Raw genomic sequence first — 20,972 nt, forward strand, 5'->3', positions numbered from 1 at the left:
GTGTCCTGTGTTCCTATGAAAGATGGAGGAGAAAGAATGGTCTTGTAAGACACAGAGCTGGGAAACAGAAATTTGTGTCCTGTTCCCAGCTCTGCCATTGACTTTCTGTGTGACATTTGGCAAATTACTTAATCTTGAACCTCAGTTTCCCCATCTGTGAAATAGGCTTTACACTTACCTATCTCTGGGGTGTTGTGAGGCTAACCTAATGTTTGTAAAGTGCAACAAGACCTTGAGACAGAAGATAATGTGCACGTCTGAAAGTGGAAGTAGGAGAAAGTGAGGTTATAATTACTAATGCTCTGAATGAATGTCTTAACCTGGTTAATGGGGAGATTCAACTAATACTAGTAAGTGTGATGGGATTTTGTTAATTCCCTCTTGTAGCTCTTGATATTACAGTCTCTGGCTCTTTTGAGCAAAGGCTGATGGTTGTTGCTAACTGTCTTTGTTTTGTAACAGACACATAGAGAGACTAGAATGAGACAGGATTCATTTCTCCTTGTGACTTGAATGAGAATTTGATCCCATGTCTCCTGGGGTTAAAGGCTAGTGCAGTGATAACCTGTTATCTAGCCTTGTGTATGCTGTGTTGCAGAGGTGATGGGTTTGACCTTTTGGGGCAAGGTATTAGCTATTGACTGAATCATCTCGTGCCATCTAATACATTGGGTGGCATTGGCTTGGACCCTAGAGAAAAATACAAATACAGCTTCTGCACCGGGAAAGGAGTCATGTCTATAAAGGGTTGGTTAAGAGAGAGAGCATCAAAGGGGGAAAATAGTCATTTCAAAATGAAAGGCTTGTAGAAGCAACTCAGGGTTGTGTCTAGCCAGTTCTTTGCAAAGCAAAGGCCATTGTTAATAGTATTATGGCGAATAAAGGTAAAAAATAATTTACAGTTTTCTTGGTATTTAGTTCAGGTAATTTTTTATAATTGTACAATGAGAACACATTGTCCTAATTTTCATATGCAGATTCAATTAGCATTCAGTTAATTAGCCTTTACAAATGAGGATTAACATAATTGCATAACACTAACCTCTCTTAATAACTATAAAGGGTAGGAAGGCTGTTTTTAATACATTTGGAAGGCTTATATATGTTTTTTAAAATCTGAAATGGCACACACATAAATTAAACCAAATTACACACAAAGGACAGCTATTAGGAATGATGATCAAAGGAAACAAACATTGTACATGGTTTAGAATAGTGCTGGATAGAAATTCACTCTGGTTCTCTTCCTTGCCGTCTGCTGGCCTCCTAGTGTTTCCTCTGTGATTATTACTGTGGAGATTGAACCATCCAGGGAGTCATTCCTTAAAAGTGAGCTCTGGCCTTATTATAATTCAAGTGTTGCTAGCTCATGTTTTGAAATATATATGATCATTTGGGTGGTAGGCACACAAAACCCATTGGATTTCAATGGGAATTGGTACCTAGTTGCCTTGGGCTCCTTTTAAAAGTCCCAGCCCTAAATGCTATTAGTTTCTGTTACCTGATGTAAGTGGATAGCTATATGGATTTTTTCTCTTTATTTGATATGGATATTTAAATAGTGATGCTCCAGTTAAGAATATCGTCATGACACAAAATACAACATATGACTGAGGGACCGAACAGCACATGGGTTTAGTAATGGGATATGGAGCCTTTGGTTTCTAGGTTACAGGTTTGAATCCCGACTATCTTGGTAGTGACCTTTCAGTGGCCTAGGTGAAGAGACTTGGTGTCTGTCCAGTCCCTCATGAACAGGTGTTGGCATCAGATAACACCACAACTGATATTCTCAAGCCAACATTTGAATGGGCATGAAACCCCAGAGATGTTCATTTCAGGCCAGAGTTGAGGCATTTTTTTACTGGGCAATGCAAGGAAGCTTGCACTGCTGTTGCTCATGCTTCATGTGCTCTGTGGTGAGGGGAATGCTGTCTCCAGGTCTGTCAAGGTGATACTTTTCATAAACACGTAATAAAATAAATCTGTTCTCTGTTATTCTTAAATTAGAATGCTGCTCAATTCAGTGGTGCTTGAGTGACATATCTCCATTACCATGTGGTCCAATACCACGTGTGTTCCCATTTAAGTACCTTGGGCTACCCTATGTTCTAGAAGAAGTTTTTCCCGTAGAAATTATTTTGTTGACTAAATTCTTGAGCTGTGGGCAACGACAGACCTGTATTGCATCCCAGTGCATGTGCTCTCATTAAAACCATTGTACCCTGCCTCTTGTGATCCCAGCAAGGACCCTAGTTAATTTCACAAGTCATATGATCTGTTGTCAAATTGCAGAGCCCCAACATTTTCCAGAGTGGCCATAGAATTTTGATGCTTCCATTTTTCTGGTAATCAGCTTGAATCACCTTGAGCCCTATCTTTTAGACGTGCTGAGTCCTCAGGACTCCACTTGAAGTCTGTGAGAACTGAAGGTGCTCAGCACCTCAGAAGAACAGGCCCATGATGTCCCATGCTTAGCATCCAAAAATTGAAAGATACAAAACTAGTGGCCATTTCTGAAAACATTGGATACAGTGACTCCGGACAGAGATGCCTCTGTCCATTCTCAACTGGAGGGGAAGGTCTCTGCAACACAGGTCTTTTGAGAGTCTGGAGAAGTAACCTGGTGAATGCAGTTGTGTGTGTGTGTGGGGCGGAATCCTTCTCTGGGAGAATCCACTTTTAAAAATGGGGACTTGAGTCCACATTGTCTTTTCTGATTTCCCTGATTTATGTGCTGCAGAGCCTGAAATCTTAACATGAAATTGCTTAAGGTAGTTTCTAGTGGCCAAATTCTACTCTCCCTGACAGCTGTAATTCTCATTTCCTTCAGCAGGAGTTCTACCTGAGCTGTGTGTGTCTGAGAGCAGAATTTGGCCCTATGCGTTGTTCTGTACACAGATACATTTGATAACTTACAATCAATCAAAGAGAGGAGAGAATGCAAACATCCTGTGAGGAAGCTGGCACAAACTATGTAAAGAAAAAGCTTTCTGGGTTTCAGGCAGTTAAACCACTTCAGCTGCTGTTTCCATGGTATACCAGTTGCTGCTAAATATGCCTTCCTCAGGAAAGGAATCCTTCAGCTTGCATGCATGTGTTATCTCTTTGATAATAGCCCATCAGCAGGATGGCAGCTAATTGTGAGGGCCAAGTGCAATTTAAAAACCTTTTCCTGAGGTGGTGTTTGTGATCAGTCACATTCTGTAGCCTTTCAGAAAATGAGAAAGGAGAAGTGATTTTTCTAACTTGGAACAGCATAGCTGCCCACTTTTTTACAATTAGAGATTGTGACACATTCTTTAAAGTGGTAACTTCAAGGTCAACACTCATGCACTTAGGTATCATTACAAATGGCATAGTCTATGCTACATTTTCCTTCTGATTCCTGAAAAACTATAGGTTTCAGAGTAGCAGCCGTGTTAGTCTGTATTCGCAGAAAGAAAAGGAGTACTTGTGGCACCTTAGAGACTAACAAATTATTTCACTTCCTCCGCTCCATCACCCCCCCCCCCCGTTGTTCTTAAGCTGTAGCAGTAGGTAATGCACTGAATACGTGACTAGGAGGTAGAGCTCCTAAAATCTAATTTTAGCTCTGCCACTGATACAGTGTGTGGCATTTAGCAAGTCAATTAAAGCTCTCTGCCTCAGTTTCTTTGTAAAACAGCTGCTCAGTGGTTTGTAGATCCTCAGTCACGGTATATGTGCAGACTATTATTGCAGTTACAATCCGGGGCTACCCTACAATAATACCTCATAGGGCCAAATGCACCTCAACCGGTGCAAAGAAGTTGCAAATGCACCTCCCTTAACCTGCAAGGCTTGCTGCGCTTCAGGCAGGATTCACTTAAGGGGAAGGACAAGGTGGTGTTTCCACCACACCCCTTTGTTGGGAGTTATGCCAGGGGACATAAGCTTTAGTGTTTATTGGAGCCCTGCCAGTGAAGACTGAATCACTACAAGCTGACAGGGTAATAGAACTCTAGACTTTCCTATATCTTCCATTGTTCTATGTAGTGTAGTTGTGGCAGTGTTGGTCCCAGGATATTAGACAGACAAGGTGGGCGAGGTAATAGCTTTTATTGGACCAACTTCTGCTGGCTATGAGAGAGACAAACATTCAAGCAACTCTATCCTGAATGGTCTCTTACAATATGTGCTAAGTACTTATGCTAAACAACCTGTTTCACTTTGCATTTTGTTGTAAGGCTGGAAATTCTTTCCCCAGTCCTGTAGAAGAAGTGAGCTGTAGCTCACGAAAGCTTATGCTCAAATAAATTGGTTAGTCTCTAAGGTGCCACAAGCACTCCTTTTCTTTCTGTGTGGTTTGAAAGCTTGTCTTTCTCACCAACAGAAGTTGGTCCAATAAAAAAGATTACCTCACTCATCTTGTGTCTCAGAAAGATTTTCCTGACATTCAGCCTAAATTGTTCCTTTTAAAATTTCATCTCCTCTCATCATTATGTTTTCTAAAATCTAAAGTCATTATGCTCGCTGATATTTTTACTCTATCTTTCTGTTATATAATTAGAACACAAATAAACACACGATTGCGAAATTGGTGGTAACTCAGTTCCATGGAACAAATCACATGTTAAAAACCCTGCGATTAAAAAAATAAAAAGTTCAATGTGGATTTACCTTAAGAATTCAAAAAACCCTATACAACTGCCTATTAAAAAAGAATTGTATTTAATTTTATCTAAAGTAGAAAAAAATATTTTTAATTTGCTCTGTTAAATGGGAGAGCCCTTGCCAACTGCCAGATTTTTTTAATTATTTCAGTGCAAAAAAGCAACAACAACAAAAGCACAGATACTGCATTACAATGTGTTTCATACATTTATGTTGACTATGATTTAATTTTAATTATTTATATTTCATACTGCTCTAGCCAATATTCCATAGTATGTTGTAAAAGGAGTAAAGTCTTCATCTGCGACCTCAGTGCACCATTTTGCTAGTGACTCTTTGCTGAGAATGGAGATAGCCCATGGATTATAGAAATGCAGATTAGCAAGGTCATACTGCAGTTACTTTCCCTATCTAAGTGATAAACACAATACCATATGATTTTCTGAATACTATAGTTTTGTCTTAATCATGTTTATTCACTTTTGGGGAAGCACTTTATACCTCCCCTCCTGCTACTCAAATTGTATTTATGTGGTAGGTAACAATTTAGTATAGTAATAAATTTCCTTATCTAAATGGATACCAGTTTTCTTCAAGTATGAGAGTGAAACACAAAAAGTAAAAATTCAAAATAAGTCTGTTAAAATAAAGCTGTTTAATTTTTCTGTTTATCCCCAGTGACTACTTAGCATTAAACTCGAACCAAGCAGGGTTTTTTTATTTGTGAGATGTTTTATTGGTGCGTTTTTTTAAACTTTTTTTCCCTTTATTTCTCTTGTGTGCAATGAGTAAGTCATATTCCTACTCTCTATTAGTTTCTCCATTTTCTGCATTTCCAAGCACAAACATACAAAGATTATGAGTCAGGCCCCAAAATCATAAGATTGGCTTAAAATTTTTAAAAAAATTTTTCTTTGGCCTTGTATTTGCATTTTGAGCCTTTAGAGCTCACATTTTCAAGTGTCTTTCTGCAACCTGGAGAACCAGAAAGTTGTGGTGGTGTTGTTTTTTCTTAAATGAAAGCTGAGGTTCTCATATAGTAACATTACTCCAGGAGCTGGGATTTAAGAAAAACACCAGATATCACGAGTGTTGGTAACCCTGCATTCTAGGATCTCAAATGTTCTGGTAATGCCATATATAGTCAATGATAATACTGTGGTAACTCTCTTTCTCTTTACTCAGGGATTTTGGGAAAACCATACAAAACTGATCAAGGAGTATGGACCTGTTTGTGGGTAAGCTAGCAATACTCTTTCTTTACTGTGTTCGTTGTTGCTGCTGTTTTCTTGTTGGTTTGCAACTTAGTGACAGTGAACTAATGCCACTTTACTCCTGAATAAAAGCATCCAGATGGAAGTTAACACACTGATGTGCCTAGACTTCACGCCTTTAATTGATTTGCCTTCCCTTTCTTGAGTGTCTCCATATAAAAAAGTCCTAACATTGAACATACAGACAATTCTGCTTAGACCTAAGGGCATGGCTACACTTGCAAATGTAGAGCGCTTTGAGTGAAACCCGCCTTCGCAGAGCGCAGCAGGGAAAGCGCTGCAGTCTGTCAACACCGACAGCTGCAAGCGCGCTGACGTGTCCACATTTGCAGCACTTGCAGCGGCATTGGGAGCGGTGCATTGTGGGCAGCTATCCCACAGAGCACCTCTTCCCATTCTGCTGCTGATGAGGTCCAGCACCTCACCATTGCTCCATACTGGGGATAGCCTGGCGCGGGGAGGCATGGTCACTTGGAAAGATTCGCTGAGAGCACTCCACGCCTGGCTGAGCAAACAGGAAGGGGATTTTCAAAATTCCCAGAGAATTTAAAGGGTGGGTCTGACGGTTGGTCACCTGAGGGCAGGGCAGTAGAGTTCAAAGTGATGACCAGAGTGGCTAGAACAGGCATTGTGGGACGCTTCTGGAGGCCGATCAGAGTGCATTAACAGACCAGGGCGTCCACACTGCTGCCGCGTTGCTCCAGCGGGGGCGCATCAAACGTTATTCCACTCGCCGAAGTGGATTACCAGGAGCGCTCTAGCTGCGGAGTCAGAGCGCTCTACATGCCTTGCCAGTGTGGACGCATCGTGAGTTAGAGCGCACTGGGCTGCTTTAATGCGCTGTAACTCACAAGTGTAGCCAAGCCCTCAGTCTTTCTCAGGCCTTTACAGAGCTACCAACCTGGTAAAATAAGGGTGTTGGTAGCTGCTGCACAAAGGAAAATATATCTCTTCTCTCATGTGAACATTGAACTGATGAGGGGAGGAAGTGCCTTTAAAGTTGCTTTGGTTTACATGCCTGTCACCTATGTGATTCTGAGTTTTCACTATGAGACAATGAAACATTCACCAAAATTTAATTTAATTTAATTTAATTTAAGAAAAAATCACGTTTGCAAAATACTGTGGATTTGAGTTCAAATCTCTCACTCCATATCTGTACAAAAATATCCATTTTAAAGATATCATGAAGTAAAAAGTAAAAATTGCACACCTCTTTCCCCTGTCCTCCAGCTGTAGTTAACCACTTACTAGTGCTGAGGAGGGACTACACCTCAGGAAGAGTACACAGGGACTCCCCTAAAGTCAATAATTTCCCGTTTCTTTGAATCCCACATTGGTAGTACAAGTTTTGCATTGTTATAATAGTGCTGGAACTGCACTTTTACTTCCATTCTTTTCTATCCTAAGTGGAAATAATGACTTCCAGGTTCTCTCTATCCTTGGTATTTCCAATGTGCTTATTACTTTGATATATAAATACAGACCAATAATTACAAAGAAAGCATAGACTCAATAGGGACACTGTTTTTATGTCTCCTTACAACAATCTGTAACCCACTAATTCCCTTTTGTCCTATGACTGCTGAGGTCTCAGTTGCCTACTTCATTTTGAATGGTTTCTTGCAACATGTTTTAACTTCTTATGCTTAACAATCTGTTTCACCTTGTATGTAGCTGTGATGCTCTGATTACCTTTCCGAGACCTGATGAAGAGCTCTGTGGAGAATGAAAGCTTGTCTCTCTCACCAGCAGATATTGGTCCAATAAAAGATATTACCTCACCCACCTTATCTCCCTCATATCCCGGAATTAATGTGGCTATAACAACACTGCAAACAAAGAAAGCATAAATAGTCCTGAAAGGTTTTTTTCTTCCCTGTTCCACAGAAGTTCAGAGATGCGTGTGAGTGTGTGTAGATTATAAATATGTTTTGGATGTTGTTCCTGCAGCAAAGCTTTATCAAAGAGCAGTGTTTTATAATTAATCTGAAGACAGGCAAGTTGAGGTTCAGACCTAATGGAGTTCTCACTGCTAAAAAAATACTCCACTCCCTATTTCTGACAATCTAAACCAGGGTCTCTGCAGCTGTGTCATCCCACAACTATGTCTGCAGATAGCAGAGGATGAGGTGGTTTGCAAGATCATAGAATCATAAAATCATAGAAAATCAGGATTGGAAGAGACCTCAGGAGGTCATCTAATCCAACCCCCTGCTCAAGGCAGGACCAATACCAACTAAATCATCCCAGCCAGGGCTTTGTCATGCCGGGCCTTAAAAACCTCTAAGGATAGAGATTCTACCACCTCCCTAGGTAACCCATTCCAGTGCTTCACCACCCTCCTTGTGAAATCGTTTTCCCTAATATCCAACCTAGACCTCTCCCACTACAACTTGAGACCATTGCTCCTTGTTCTGTCATCTGCCACCACTGAGAATAGCCGAGCTCCATCCTCTTTGGAACCCCCCTTCAGGTAGTTGAAGGCTGCTATCAAATCCCCCCCCCCCCACTCTTCTCTTCTGCAGACTAAATAAGCCCAGTTCCCTCAGTCTCTCCTCATAAGCCATGTGTCCCAGCCCTCTGATCAGTTCTGTTGCCCTCCGCTGGACTCTGTCCAATTTGTCCACATCCTTTCTGTAGTGAGGGGCCCAAAACTGGAAGCAATACTCCAGATGTGGCCTCACCAGTGCCAAATAGAGGGGAATAATCACTTCCCTCAACCTGCTGGCAATGCTCCTGCTAATGCAGCCCAATATGCTGTTAGCCTTCTTGTAACCCCAGGTCCTTTTCTGCAGAACTGCTGCTTAGCCAGTCTGTCCCCAGCCTGTAGCAGTGCATGGGATTCTTCCGTCTTAAGTGCAGGACTCTGCATTTATCATTGTTGAACCTCATCAGATTTCTTTTGGCCCAATCCTCCAATTTGTCTAGGTCACTTTGGACCCTATCCCTACCCTCCAGCATATCTGCCTCTCCCCCCAGCTTAGTGTCATCTGTGAACTTGCTGAGGGTGCAATCCATCCCATCGTCCGGATCATTAATAAAGATGTTGAACAAAACCAACCCCTGGGGCACTCCGCTTGAGACCGGCTGCCAACTAGACATCGAGCCGTTGATCACTACCCATTGAGCCCGACAGTCTATTCGGCTTTCTATCCACCGTATAGTCCATTCATCCAATCTATACTTTTTTAACTTGCTGGCAAGAATACTGTGGGAGACTGTATCAAAATCTTTGCTAAAGTCAAGATTTATCACATCCACTGCTTTCCCCATATCCACAGAGCCAGTTATCTCATCATAGAAGGCAATCAGGTTGGTCAGGCGTGGCTTGCCCTTGATGAATCCATGTTGACTCTTCCTGATCACCTTCCTCTCCTTCAAGGGCTTCAAAATGGTTTTCTTGAGGACCTACTCCATGATTTTTCCAGGACTGAGGTGAGGCTGACCGGTCTGTAGTTCCCCAGGTTCTCCTTCTTCCCACTGTATTTGCCTTTTTCCAATTGTCTGGGACCTCCCCGAGTCGCCACGAGTTTTCAAAGATAATGGCCAATGGCTCTGCAATCACATCAGCCAATTCCCTCAGCACCCTCGGATGCATTAGAGCTGGACCCATGGACTTATGCATGTCCAGCTTTTCTAAATAGTCCTTAACTTGTTCTTTCACCACTGAGGGCTGCTCACCTCCTCCCCATACTGTGTTGCCCAGGACAGCAGTGCGGGAGCTGACCTTGTCTGTGAAGACCGAGGCCAAAAAAGCATTGAGTACTTCAGCTTTTTCCACATCATCTGTCGCTAGGTTGCCTCCCCCATTCATTAAAGGTCCCACACTTTCCCTGACCTTTTTCTTGTTGCTAACATACCTGTAGAAACCCTTCTTGTTACCCTTCACATCCCTTGCTAGCTGCAACTCCACTTGTGTTTTGGCCTTCCTGCTTACACCTCTGCATGCTCGAGCAATATTTTTATACTCCTCCCTAGTCATCTGTCCAAGTTTCTACTTCTTGTGGAAGCTTCCTTTTTGTGTTTAAGCTCACCGAATATTTCACTGTTAAGCCAAGCTGGTCACCTGCCTTATTTGCTATTCTTTCTGCACATCAGGATGGCTTGTCCCTGCGCCTTCAGTAAGGCTTCTTTAAAATACAGCCAGCTCCCTTGGACTCCTTTCCCCCTCATATTAGCCTCCCAGGGGATCCTGCCCATCATTTCCCTAAGGGAGTCAAAGTCTGCTTTTCTGAATTCCATGGTCCGTATTTTGCTACTCTCCTTTCTTCCTTTTGTGAGGATCCTGAACTCAACCATCTCATGGTTACTGCTGCCCAGGTTGCCACCCACTTCTACTTCCGCTACCAATATAAGATAGTCCATAGGGCTTTGTAGACTAGGCCAGGACTTAATACTCACGCTCTGAATTGAATGGGAGGAGAATGCAATTCGCAGAGCAGTGGTGTAATATTGTGTCAGCCTTGTTGTCTGAGGTATTCGCTGTACCAATTGTATCCTTCTTGTGGCAGTCACATTCAACCCTAGGGAAAGTGTCTTGCAGAGATAAAACTAAGAGGTAATGATATCATGGCTGTCAGTGGCTAGATCCTCGACTGAGAGGAAATGATATAGTGTCCTGGCCGGTGAGAAATAGAAAAAGATGTTCATCACCACTGTGGCACTTTGGATTTGTCTGGGGTAGTAATGGACTGAGCATGACTCTGAGGCTTCATATTATTCCAAAGATCTGTAGTCTTGTGCCCTTAAACAATGGTGATGATAGAGCACTGGCATTAGTTCCTCAGTATGTTTTCCGCATTCTAATTAGTATCACATCTGTTTTTTCTAAGTTGATCTAGAGCTCTCTGGTTTTCACTCCTCTGCTTACCCATTCCTTCAGGCATTGGTGATGGCAGGGCAGTGTCAGTAGAACAATGAACTGGTAGCATATGAGTCACACTGTCTCCGAGTGGTCTCTTGTAGATGTGGGAGGATGAGAGAAAGCACTAAGCCTTGTTAGATTGCACATAAGATGATACATAGGTATATATCCTGTCTCTCTGGGGTCTGGCTGATAGGAATGAGTGGATCCAGCACACTGCTGCGCTGTTTACTCCTGCAAGGTCTTGTATAGGTATCTTCAGCTCTGTCTGACTAATGGTGCTGAAGGCTGCAGAGACATCTAGCACTAGCAGCACAGAGGTTTCTTTCCTATATGTGATGGTTCTTGGGATATCCAGGACTGTGAGTCACATTGTTACCAACTCCCCCCATCCCCCAATCTCCAGCATGAAGGAATCTTGCTTGCGCTTAACTGGTGTCAGCTCCCTTACACCACCAACCTATTAGCCATCTAAGCACTCTTCTCTGGGCTATGCCAGCCCTTACTTTGCCTTGCAGGTTAACAATAAGTGTGCCCCAGTCCCGGAGTCCCTTTGAAGCATTCCCCTGTAGTGTTCAGCCCCTTATCCACTGAATGCTCACAGAAATACCAGGTCTGCTGTCTCCAAAGGAAAAATGTACACACCTGCTTGAATGACTGAACTCAGGATCAGTACCTTGCTTAGTATCACAGCACTGAGATACATTTACAGTGCAAACCAGAATAAGTTTATTAACAAAGATTCAAGAGTCAAGTGATAATGAGTGAGAATATTGGAAACAAATGGTTACATATCAAACAAAATCATAAAACGCTTTCTAGACACTACATTTAACTAATAGGTTAATCTCCTGTCTAAAGAAGTTTATCTTACCTCCATAGTCCTCTGCAGCATTTCAACCAAGGTTGGCTGAGATCCTGTTTTCATGAATGTAAATGCACTGTCCATTTACTTCGTGGATGTAGAATAAGGCAGTGTTTTCTTTGCCTTCTGCTTATAGCCTCAAAATTCATTATCTGTACCCAGAGTCAGTATAACCATCTTTGGTTTGTTTTTCCTGTTTGCAGCTGCCTTGTTGACTTCACATCTCTTCAATAACTTCAAATGTAAATGGTATCCATTAGGTTAGCTTACAATGTTTACTTAACATCCCAACAGAGAGACAGGTGAACAAACACTTCTTGTGTGACAGAAGACCTGTTTCTCCATCTAAGAACATATTTTCAGTGTATATATATATAATTTTTTACATAGTATCTGTACATACATTTGACAACAATATTAAGGACCAGTGTGGTCCGGCTTTCACTTAAGATCTCACATGACATTCAATTAAATTCAGCAAAGACAAATGTAAGGTGCAACGCTTAGGGAAAAAAACCGAAATACATAAATATAGAATGTGGGATAACTCTCAGGAAGAACTTCCTAACTGTAAGAACAGTAGGACAGTGGAACAGACCTCCTAGGAAGGTTGTGGAAGCTCCTTTGCTGGTTTTCAAAAGGAGGCTGGATAGCCATCTGTCTTGGATGGTTTAGACACAACAAATCCTGCATCATGGCGGGGGCTTGACTAGATGACCCTTGTGGTCCCTTCTCAACCTATGATTCTTTGGTGAATCAGAATGCACCTTCCAGAATCAGGACATTCCTGAGACTCCCTTGCCAGTTGTCATTAAGAGGTTCTTGGGTCACACTGTACAAGGCCAAGAGAAGGTTGTTCAATAGCAGGACAGTTTCTGGGCTGTGTCCTAGAGAGAAACCTGATTTGTCAGGGATCCAGGAGATTGACAGGGAATAAATGCTACTCTTGAAATCTTCTAGGAAAAGGAATCTTTGGGACACTTTTCAGAGTAGCAGCCATGTTGGTCTGTATCCGCAAAAAGAAAAGGAGGACTTGTGGCACCTTAGAGACTAAAAAATTTATTTGAGCATAAGCTTGCCTGAGCTACAGCTCACTTCATCGGATGCAGCTGTTACCATGCTTGATGTAAGTGGTCAATTAGTGGTTCTAGGAAAATGTTTGGGCCTCTAGTAGCTGCCTCTGTGTGTGTGTGTGTAAATGTGTGTACGTGCACACACGTGTATTATTATGATCTACCCAATGCATGAAACTCCTTCCTCATTCCCACAGCTTCTTCTGTTTGAGTCTTACAGTTCTTGTGAATAAAGGTAACAAACGTTATGTGGCAGCTGTGCATGTATGACCAGAATCAAGGCATTTGACCTGATGGCCTTGGAGAAGATCTGGCATTTTGCTCTTTTCAGATTGAAAACAGCTTCCCAATAAGCATGAAGAGCAATGATATGTATTTTCACAGTGGTGAAGTGTGTTGAATACAGATCTTTGGAATGGAAGCCGTTATTCTCCCCTGCCCCCCTCCTAAGGTCACTTGAATAGTCTGAATGATACCATCACAACTGTTTTCTTTCGTATGTGAATTGGTTTCCTTGACAACAGGACGTCAAATCAACTTTTCAGCTTTAATCAAGTCAAAACAATATATCCCTTCCATTCCAAACGGCCTCAAGTCGTAGGGAATTGTTTCAAGCAAGGTTTTCTAGGTCACAATACCTTTTTTTTTTTTTTTTTTTTTTTTTTTTGCTCCTGTGTGTAGAACCAAAGGAGAGGTGATGTCATTGTTCCTTTACGGAGAGAGACAGTGCAAATAACCTCCAGCGGTGAATGTGTGATGTGAAACTCCTGTCTATTTTCATACAGGGAGGGTCCAGAATGGGCACCAAAGGGAAAACAAACTACTCTTGGGTTCAATACACAAGGAGAGATGCAATGTTCTAGTTCCATTGAAATGAATGGATTCATGCTGCCCACTTCAGTTTTCAAGAGCTAGGATCACCAAATAAAGTGGCTGTTCATGTGTGTATAATTCAGTTTTATCCTGAAATACCACCTACAAAGATGCTTATAATAAATTTGCTGATTTTTCATGCAAAAACAATGACAAACATTCTATTTAGAAATAACATTATTTATGTTGTTGTTCCCCTTCTTCTTACTAGCGAAATAGGATTTTGGTTTCTGTGGGATTTATTGTGTTCTGTAGCTTATTCCTCAGATGAACCCCCAATTTCTAAGTCTTCTACTTATTTTCCTTGCATCCAATTGTCCCATTTCAATTCAAGGATATGACTTCTGGTGGGAAAGAGGTGGCACGAAACTTCAGCCTTAGTGGATGAAGAGAAGTATGGGGAAAATATTACACAGAATCAGAAATGTGTCTAGAACAGTGGTTTTTCAAACGTTTTTTAGCTGAGCCCCCCCTTTGATTTTACAATTTTTGGTTGCGCCCCACCTCCCCCGCCCCCAACCCAGACAAAAAGAGATGAGTCGGGATGGAGGTGGCGCTCCTTTTCAGAGTTCCACCCTGGGGGGCTGAGGTCTGAGCCACCTGGCATCGCCCCTTGCCCCCCTGAATGTTCCTCCTCGCCCACTCCCCTGGGGGGTGCACCCCACAGTTTGAAAACCTCCGGTCTAGTAGAATGTTACCACGTTTTTAGAGGCTATGACTTAATCCTATTTTACATATACGCTCCATGTGCATTTGATTGGACATCGTGATTGCATTATCATTATTTATATGACACCATAGGTGCACATTGATGGTGCATAGTAGAAGAGCTGTGTCAAAATAAGTAATAGATTTCCTGTCCTGAAGAACATAGCATAGAGAATTACAGAAAAATACAGTACAATATTAGAATGACAGGCGGTAGATACAACTGGCATGAGTCACCTACTAGGGCTTGAACCTACAGTAAACTCCATGTGGGCACAAGGGTCCAGTCAGAATGAAGGACTTACCATGAAGGTTCTAAAGCATTTTTGCAGCAGAATGCACTGTAATTCGTGGTTGCAGTGTTCTTTGTTGATATGCCTCGAGCATGGAACAGCTCCCAGTTAGTGTAGGCCAACCCCAATTCCTTCTTCGTCAATAAAATTCTGAACACCTACCTGCTCTGTGAAGCCTAGCAACTATATATCCTTCTTTGCTCACACCCTTGTGTGCCATGACATTGTGAGCTCTTTGGGGCAGGGCTTTTGTTCTTTGTTTAGCACATTTTAGCTCGTTTTTAGGCTCCTGCTGAACACTTCTGGCTCTGTATAAAGAATCAAGAGCTTTAGCACCAATGATATGATGTGCAACACAGTGTTGTTCATAATCCCGTTTTGTTGTTTGTTATAAACTTCTTATGAGCAAGTTATCCATCTTCAGCAAAGCAGCTGCAGCAAACTCTGCTGAGCCTAGGACATAAGCCTTTTGGTGTCAGCACAGTACTACAAAATGAGTTCCCAGGGTATGGAAGAAAGCTAGGGGTATCTGCATGGATACTAGAAGCAACTGGGTCGTATCTTTGATGTGAACGGAGCTACATTTTTTTATAAAACATAATTAGTTTATAATTAGTAACTTATACAAATTTTAATGAAATGTCCGGGAAGTAAAACAACAGGCTGGATGTTCTTAAGGAACTTACGGAAATACATGACATCTGATCTATCTAAAAAAAAGATATCATTCATATCTTGTCATTTAGGGGGCTGGATGGCTCAAAGAATTAGCAGTAGAATATGGAGTCAGTCAGTAAGCTGAAATGTGGCTAAGGCTGCATATGATTGTACTTTATATAGCCAGCTAAGAGCTTTTCAGCAGTCTAAGCAGAATGAATTAATGCTTTCTTAGTGGCTGTCCACACCAAACATGCCATTGCAAATGGCACTAGTTGACTTTGTTAGCCATTTTTGTAGGTAGACCAAGGATCAAATGGCTGTAGACACTGAACTCTCATTCCAGCTTGTGGTCCCTCTGCATCAGGGATGAGGTATGCTGGTGACTCATTGTGACGAAGGTTTGTGTGGCTACTGCTTATGCTATACCTATTCTGTGGATAAACAGGGGATATACATTTTCAGGGCTGTTGATCTGGAACTGTGCACAGAAATTATCCTTCCCTCCCCTTCCCCAGAATACCACAATAAAATTTTGGTCCCAGTCAAGTCGATAAGGCGAAGATTTCACCCCCAGTGAACAGTTTTAGGCCTCCTCATGTAGTTAGTTTACCCACAGAAATAAGTGTATTTATTGTCATTTAATTTTACAAGATTATTTTTATACCTGTTTCTCTGACAATCCCTTATTCTTCCTCACCTGGAAAGGGTAATCCCAAAGTAGGTGTTTCATTATTATTTCGGATAATCAATGCAAAAAAATCACAATTTTCTGAAATAACCTTATATTGTGTAATTTTTTTCTCCTTTTCTGCTGGTGGTTTTAATGGACTCCATGTAGGCCTCCTATTATTTTTTAAACAAGTCATTTTCCATATTTCATCTAGAGAAAGACATGCCTGGGCAGGAATGGAGAGGGGGGAAAAATCAGCCTTTCTATTTTTGATATACAGCCTTCTTAATCTCTGGTTCACATTTTCCCTATTAAGGTTTGTTGTGCTAGCCTCCCTTGGGCTGGATTTCCATGTTTTAAAAAGGATTATATGCTTTTTGGCCTGAATAAAATCTTTTACCATTCTGTCGCTTTTTTGCTCTGTTTTGTTGCTTCCGTCTCGCATTGTGATAAGATCCTTTGACTCTACAGGTATGTACACTACACGCTCTATGGCAGCACTGCAGTGTAGACACTACAGCAGCAGAAGGGGCTCTTTCATCTCTAGAGTAAATACACCCACCCAAGAGATAGTAAACCAGGTTGATTGAAGAATTCTTCTGTTGACCTAGCTGCACCTACAGTGTGGGTTGGGTCAACCTAACTACATCGCACAGGGTGTGAAATTTGTCATAACCCTGAGCAATGTAGCTAGGTTGACCTGAGTTGTAGGTGTAGACCAAGCTTATGGTGTTCTTAATCAGTCCTAGACCTACTTCTGTGGATTGCAAAGATCTAACTTTTCCCTTTAGACAGTTACTAACTTTGGGCCCTATTCAGCAAAGTACTTGAAGACGTGTCTAACCTGAAGCACCTGAGTAGTCCCACTAAAGTCAATGGGGCAACTCACATGCTTTGAGTTAGGCATATGCTTTAAGTATCTGGCTGAATCAGGGCCATCAAAGGGACAACTTAACAATTGCTTTTCTGTCTGAAAAATGTGTAACTCCTACAGCTATAAGTAAACACCTAGTGCAACTGAAAGAAATTGATAGGATGAAAAATATATTTCTCTTTTTCCCCCAGTTGACCATACTTTGTGCATAGACAGCTTGACTGTTACCCTTTGTAGTCTGTTAGCCAATTTCTTCTATGGTTAAAAAAAATCCTTACAAATATCATCCAAGCAACAGAAAAACATCAATAATTTATCTTTTCTATGTTGAAAACAATATAAACTTTCAGGACATGACTATGTAAAGAAGCTTTATCAGAAACTGGAATTTCTTAAAATCAGTCAGTTAAAAAAATCAATATAACATTATGCCTTTCCATTTTTAAATAACAATATTCCAGCCTAAAAAGTTTGATGTCACAGAACAATGCTACCTTGTGGTATGACTCCCTACACAGACCCAGGATATCAAAGTTAATTAGATTCAATCATTGCTACTTTTAATGGCTTAATCAAACTATTCCTGAAACAACTTTTATGAATTGTTCATAGCTGTCAGGTGCAAATGCAAAACTCATTTCCACACAGCAAGCTATCCCTCTGCAAAAACCCAGATAGCCTTCTCCTCCATTGCAAACGTTGTGCTAATTTTCTTGGCTCAAATACCAAAGTGATTAGAGTGGTATATAAAACCTGGGTTGAAGATATGCTGATCCTTTAAATTTATCAACTGCCTTTTTTGGTCATGATGCGACATGTGCCAGTGGGGAGAGATGAGGAGCTCTTGAGTGGTTCCTTTCCTTTCTTTGTGGGAGGTTTTCAGAGGGCAACTTTGTGCAATTGCTCGTATTCCATGAACGCTCTCTGTGGTGGGGTAGTGGTGGTTCTTGGGTTATCCACCAATGTGAGTCACCTTGTTTCCTCCTGCCTCTAGTGAGAGGAAGCCTTGCCCGTGGTGGCTGGATGTTAGCCCCCTAAAGCCACCCGCCTGTTAGCCAAGCTCTCTCCTCCGGGCTAGGCCAGTCCTGTCTTTGCCTTGCAGGTTAGCAATAGGTAAGCTCTAGTTGCAAGTCCCTTTGCAGTGTGCTCTGTGATACCCAGCCCCTGACACTGGCTACTCACAGATAGGGTGACCAGATAGTAACTGTGGAAAAATGGGACAGGGTGGGGGATAACAGGCGCCTATATAAGAAAAAGTCCCCAAAAATGGGACATCTGGTCACCCTACTCACAGAAATCCCAGCTCTTGTGCCTCTAAAGAAGCAGTGTACCGCAGTTTACTAGTTCTACCTTAAACCACCACTCCCGTACAACAAACAGCACTTGTAATAAAACAAAAGAAGGTTTATTTAAGGAAGACTAGAGATTCATTAGAAACAAGATAGAGTGATGGAAACAAATGGTTACAGTACAATACAAAATCATAAAATGCAAACTAGGGCCTACACATATTAGTTACCTTTCCTATTTAATAAAGTAGGTTTTCCCCCCCAAAGTTCAGTCTGTTCAGTCTGGCTTGTTTACAGAAACCTTGATCCAAATGTTCATGAAAACACCCCTTCCCCCACTCCACAATATATCGCCTCAGCAAATGATCCAGAGTGTCTGTCCCTCCTCCGTGTTATACTGAAACAGTCTTGTTTTTGTTCAAAGACAGGGTGATTCCCCGTCTGTTGTAATGTTCCTTTTTACTTCCAAGTTACACAAAACACTATAGACATCTGTGATCCACAGGGCCCTGGGCTGGAACCCAGAGTAGAGGGTGGGCCCGGGTTCCCCCATCCCCCCAACTCCCTATTGGATACAGGGGGAGTTGACCTGGACTGTGGGTCCCACCAGAGGGGAAGGTCCCTGGCCTGTTCCCCACCCACTAGGTGGATCAGCAGAGACTGAGGGTATGTCTACACTACGGAATAAGGTCGAATTTATAGAAGTCAGTTTTTTAGAAATCGGTTTTATATATTCGAGTGTGTGTGTCCCCACAGAAAATGCTCTAAGTGCATTAAGTGCATTAACTCGGCGGAGTGCTTCCACAGTACCGAGGCTAACGTCGACTTCCAGAGCGTTGCACTGTGGGTAGCTATCCCACAGTTCCCGCAGTCTCCGCTGCCCATTGGAATTCTGGGTTGAGATCCCAATGCCTGATGGAGCTAAAACATTGTCGCGGGTGGTTCTGGGTACATATCGTCAGGCCCCCCTTCCCTCCCTCCCTCCGTGAAAGCAAGGGCAGACAATCGTTTCACGCCTTGTTTCCTGAGTTACCTGTGCAGACGCCATACCATGGCAAGCATGGAGCCCGCTCAGTTCACTGTCACCGTATGTCTCCTGGGTGCTGGCAGACGCAGTACTGCATTGCTACACAGTAGCAGCAACCCATTGCCTTCTGGCAGCAGACGGTACAGTACGACTGGTAGCCGTCCTCGTCATGTCCGAGGTGCTCCTGGCCACGTCGGCTGGGAGCGCCTGGGCAGACATGGGCGCAGGGACTAAATTTGGAGTGACTTGACCAGGTCATTCTCTTTAGTCCTGCAGTCAGTCCTATTGAACTGTCTTATGGTGAGCGGGCAGGTGATACGGATTGCTAGCAGTCCTACTGCACCGTCTTCTGCCGAGCAGCCATGAGATGTGGATGGCATGCAGTCCTTCTGCACCGTCTGCTGCCAGCCAAAGATGTAAAAGATAGATGGAGTGGATCAAAACAAGAAATAGACCAGATTTGTTTTGTACTCATTTGCCTCCTCCCCCATCTAGGGGACTCATTTCTCTAGGTCACACTGCAGTCACTCACAGAGAAGGTGCAGCGAGGTAAATCTAGCCATGTATCAATCAGAGGCCAGGCTAACCTCCTTGTTCCAATAAGAACAATAACTTAGGTGCACCATTTCTTATTGGAACCCTCCGTGAAGTCCTGCCTGAAATACTCCTTGATGTAAAGCCACCCCCTTTGTTGATTTTAGCTCCCTGAAGCCAACCCTGTAAGCCGTGTCGTCAGTCGCCCCTCCCTCCGTCAGAGCAACGGCAGACAATCATTCCACTCCTTTTTTCTGTGCGGACGCCATACCAAGGCAAGCATGGAGGCCGCTCAGCTCACTTTGGCAATTAGGAGCACATTAAACACCACACGCATTATCCAGCAGTATATGCAGCACCAGAACCTGGCAAAGCGATACCGGGCGAGGAGGCAACGTCAGCGCGGTCACGTGAGTGATCAGGACATGGACACAGATTTCTCTGAAAGCATGGGCCCTGCCAATGCATACATCATGGTGCTAATGGGGCAGGTTCATGCTGTGGAACGCCGATTCTGGGCTCAGGAAACAAGCACAGACTGGTGGGACCGCATAGTGTTGCAGGTCTGGGACGATTCCCAGTGGCTGCGAAACTTTTGCATGCGTAAGGGCACTTTCATGGAACTTTGTGACTTGCTTTCCCCTGCCCTGAAGCGCATGAATACCAAGATGAGAGCAGCCCTCACAGTTCACAAGCGAGTGGCGATAGCCATGTGGAAGCTTGCAACGCCAGACAGCTACCGGTCAGTTGGGAATCAATTTGGAGTGGGCAAATCTACTCTGGGGGCTGCTGTGATGCAAGTAGCCCACGCAATCAAAGATCTGCTGATATCAAGGGTAGTGACCCTGGGAAATGTGCAGGTCATAGTGGATGGCTTTGCTGCAATGGGATTCCCTAACTGTGGTGGGGCCGTAGACGGAACCCATATCCCTATCTTGGCACCGGAGCACCAAGCCGCTGAGTACATAAACCGCAAGGGGTACTTTTCAATAGTGCTGCAAGCTCTGGTGGATCACAAGGGACGTTTCACCAACATCAACGTGGGATGGCCGGGAAAGGTACATGACGCTCGCATCTTCAGGAACTCTGGTCTGTTTCAAAAGCTGCAAGAAGGGACTTTATTCCCAGACCAGAAAATAACTGTTGGGGATGTTGAAATGCCTATATGTATCCTTGGGGACCCAGCCTACTCCTTAATGCCATGGCTCATGAAGCCGTACACAGGCAGCCTGGACAGTAGTCAGGAGCTGTTCAACTACAGGCTGAGCAAGTGCAGAATGGTGGTAGAATGTGCATTTGGACGTTTAAAGGCGCGCTGGCGCAGTTTACT

At 42.9% G+C, this 20,972-nt stretch overlaps 1 protein-coding gene across 4 annotated transcripts in view; it reads left to right on the plus strand.

The window, feature by feature from the left end:
- TBXAS1 (thromboxane A synthase 1) overlaps positions 1-20,972 on the plus strand; it is a 326,045-nt gene that overhangs the window by 112,838 nt on the left and 192,235 nt on the right. For all 4 annotated transcript variants that reach the window (XM_074940460.1, XM_074940442.1, XM_074940451.1 and 1 more), the window contains one exon: positions 5,821-5,873. Coding sequence is in view for 3 of the 4 variants with exons in the window: in XM_074940442.1 (XP_074796543.1) it covers positions 5,821-5,873 (53 nt within the window). In the remaining variant the exon portion in view is untranslated. The remainder of the gene's footprint in view (positions 1-5,820; positions 5,874-20,972) is intronic.

This window comes from Natator depressus, chromosome 1, assembly GCF_965152275.1.
Source record: "Natator depressus isolate rNatDep1 chromosome 1, rNatDep2.hap1, whole genome shotgun sequence".
NCBI lineage: Eukaryota > Metazoa > Chordata > Testudines > Cheloniidae > Natator > Natator depressus.